The sequence below is a fragment of the Erythranthe guttata genome, chromosome 4 (genome assembly GCF_056151865.1).
Source record: "Erythranthe guttata isolate IM_541 chromosome 4, IM_541, whole genome shotgun sequence".
Classification (NCBI taxonomy): domain Eukaryota; kingdom Viridiplantae; phylum Streptophyta; class Magnoliopsida; order Lamiales; family Phrymaceae; genus Erythranthe; species Erythranthe guttata.
In genome coordinates, this window is record NC_142536.1 from 16,417,789 (window position 1) to 16,421,012 (window position 3,224).

The 3,224-nt window shown below is 39.5% G+C and overlaps 1 protein-coding gene across 1 annotated transcript; it reads right to left on the reverse strand.

Moving 5' to 3' along the window:
- Window positions 1-521: 521 nt before the first annotated feature.
- Window positions 522-3,224, reverse strand: LOC105970224 (flavonoid 3'-monooxygenase CYP75B137). The gene is made up of 2 exons (XM_012995032.2): window positions 2,193-3,224; window positions 522-1,340 (listed from the first exon to the last, which is right to left on the reverse strand). The coding sequence occupies exons 1-2, from the start codon at window positions 3,105-3,107 to the stop codon at window positions 720-722; spliced, it is 1,536 nt and encodes a 511-aa protein (XP_012850486.2). The 5' UTR covers window positions 3,108-3,224; the 3' UTR covers window positions 522-719.

Consider the following 3,224-nt stretch of genomic DNA (forward strand, 5'->3'; position numbering starts at 1 on the left):
GCTCTTAAACATCTTATAAGTTATTGCTAACATCTTATAAGCCTAGCCAAACACCCTCTTAGATGATGTTATTTGATAAATAATTATATTTTTGTCATATTTTATAATATGATGTTGAAACTCGAGTTTATATCTATTTCGAAATAAGTAGTTATATTACATTTTACATGTTTGTAATATTTTTATAATATAGATATATATTTTTTACTATTTTAATAGTTGGTTAAATATCTTACGATACGATAACGATACGGTATGAGATGTGGAGCAAAACAATACGAGATATTTTTACGATCTGATAACCATGTATGGAAATCTCATAGCTGACATCAAAATGTTAGTTGCTCAATTCGAGAAATTTAAAGTTTATCATGTTAAAAGGGAAGGTAATTGTGGCACTCATGAGATCGCTAGATTATCATCTATGTTTACTTTCTCAACAAATGTTTTTCTTGCTGCTATTTTGGATATTGTAATGTCTGACTCTCAATAGTATCAAATTATCAATGAAGGTGTTGTTGTTTTTCCAAAAAAAAAAAAGCAATTTATCTATAGATGGTGTGCAAATAGTAACATTGTTTCTATTTACATATAAATCTCCATAAATATTGACTTATATTTTACATTTATTTTGATTATATATAATTTCTTGTAAAAACCACAACTATTGAAATACAATATTATTTTATATAGCACGAACGAACAATCATTGAGCAATGTTACTCGTAGAGACCTGGATTAGATAACCTTGGAGTTGGAATCGCAACTAGCGGTACTCTCTTCTTCATTACAATCCCGTACTTTTCGGACAAGTCCAAATTATCTCCGACGCACAAACTCCAATCGAAAGAGTGAACCAAAGAAGCAAGTGAATACATAAACATCCTCTCGGCCATACCTACCGCGGCGCACATCCTCCTCCCGGAACCGAACGGGAAATAATTGAAGTCGTTCCCACTATAATCCCATTCCCCATCCGAAAACCTCTCCGGGCGAAAATCCAGTGGATTTTCCCACACGGACGGGTCCCGGTGGATGGCCCACACGTTGACGAAAATGCGGGCCCCTTTGGGAATCGTGTATCCGGCCACATTGCACGTGGCGCTGGGGCAGTGGGGGACGAGAAGTGGAAGTGCCGGGTGCAAACGCAACACCTCTTTCATGACGGTGTGTAAATACGGGAGCTTTTTCATGTGGGATTCCTCTACTATGTTGTCTTTGCCTACTATTGTCTCCAGTTCATTCTGTGCTTTGATGAGGATTTCGGGCTTGTTCATCATCTCCGACAAAGCATATTCCACCATGTTGGCTGTCGTCTCGGTTCCACCGACCACCATATCCTGGGTACAGAAATTAGCAACACATTTTTTTTTTCATATGATGAATTTTATATATAGAGGGGTGGAAATTGAACATGTCGGATTGGAATAGCACTTTCGAAAAAAAATCCATACATTTCGGAAGTCAATAACTAATTACAATTTTGTTTCAAAAAGTTTTACAAAACCGGGAAATTGGAATTTCGTAATTTGGGATGAAAAAATTTGTTCCTGAATTGAAAATTTTCGGATCGCAGGCGAAGATCGTATATATTTCATTTATTTATTCACGTGTATGTAGAATGCATAATAATAATAATAATAATAATAATAATAATAATAATAATAATAATAATAATAATAATAATAATAATAATAATAATAATAATAATAATAATAATAATAATAATAATAATAATAATAATAATAATAATAAATTTTTTTTTGAAACTTTCGGATTTATTTTCAGAAAGTAAAATCAAATTGAAAATTGGAATCTCATATGTACCCCAATTAAGACCCACAAAATTTCAGGAAAAAAAAAAAATAACGGAAATTCTGGGCTTCAGAATGGAAAATATTATTTCAAAAATGAAAATTAAAATCAGATCAAAAATTGAAATCTCATATGTACCCCAATTTCGACAAAAAGAATCTATTAAAAAAAAGTCGAAAAGTTGGAACGAAAATATAATTGCAAAATGGGAAGAAAAAATTTCCGATCGAAACTCCGGGCAATTTCCAATAGTCCATGATGGGCATACTAGACACAGGCCGGAGTCGGACCCATACCCGAAACCGGCCCATTGTCAACGGGCCGGTGAACGGGATTTTGACCCGGAGTTAACCGGGTGTTATATATGAAATACATACCATGAGTAGAGCTTTGAGATGGGACTTGTTAAAAGGAGTCTTGGCATCTCCTCCATCTTCTTTCATCTGCAATAGAAACTGCAGAAAATCTTCCTTGCTTTCATTTACTGTATCTTCTGCATTCATTTTCAATCTTTGATGAATAATTGTCTCGAAAATCCTGTCGAATCTGCGAGCCAGCCGTTTCATCTTCTTCCCGATTCCCTGCAAATCGAATCTCTCCAAACCCGGATAGAAATCGGAGATATTCGGCACCCCCATCAACTCCGTCATCTCACCCACCACCTCCTTGAACTCCATTCCAAGTCGGCCGCCGTCGCCGCCATCCCCGGCGGCGGCCACCACCGTACCGCCCCACAGCATGCTCGTGATCACGTTCAGCACAGTCACGAACATCTGCTCGCCCACGTCCACCGGGGACCCCGCCTTGCCGTACAGGTACCTAACCGTCCGCCGGAGCTCCCTTCGCCGGAGTTGGTACATGGAGTCCAAAGTGGCGCCGCCCAGCATCTCCCGGACGGCGACTTTACGCAGCATCCGCCACTCGGCGCCGTACGGGTTCCAGACGATGTTGACGCCGCCGTAGAAGGCTTCTTTGCCGGCCACCGGCACGTCGCGATTGGCGAAGGTGGTGTCTTGATCCTTGAGCACTTCCTTTGCGATGGAAGGGGAGCTGATGACGATGCCGGTTTTCCGGCCGAGTTTTAGTTTGTAAATCGGGCCGTATTTTTGTGCGAGGGTTGCCAAGTAAGTGTGGAGTTCGGTGTCGAGGGAGAGGAGGTTTCCGACGAGGGGCCACCCCCTTGGACCTGGTGGCAATGCCGGAATATTCTTTCTTCTATATGATTTCTTGACTATGAATAATAGCAGCATAACCCATGCAACGGCGAGCACGGCGGCGGAGTTGTTATACATCGCACGTGCAGATATAATATCAGCCAATATTATAAATTATAATTATGTATAAAAATGAAATGGGATGAATGGAGAGTGATCAGTTTCTTTGAGAATTTATATCCTCTTAGTGTATGC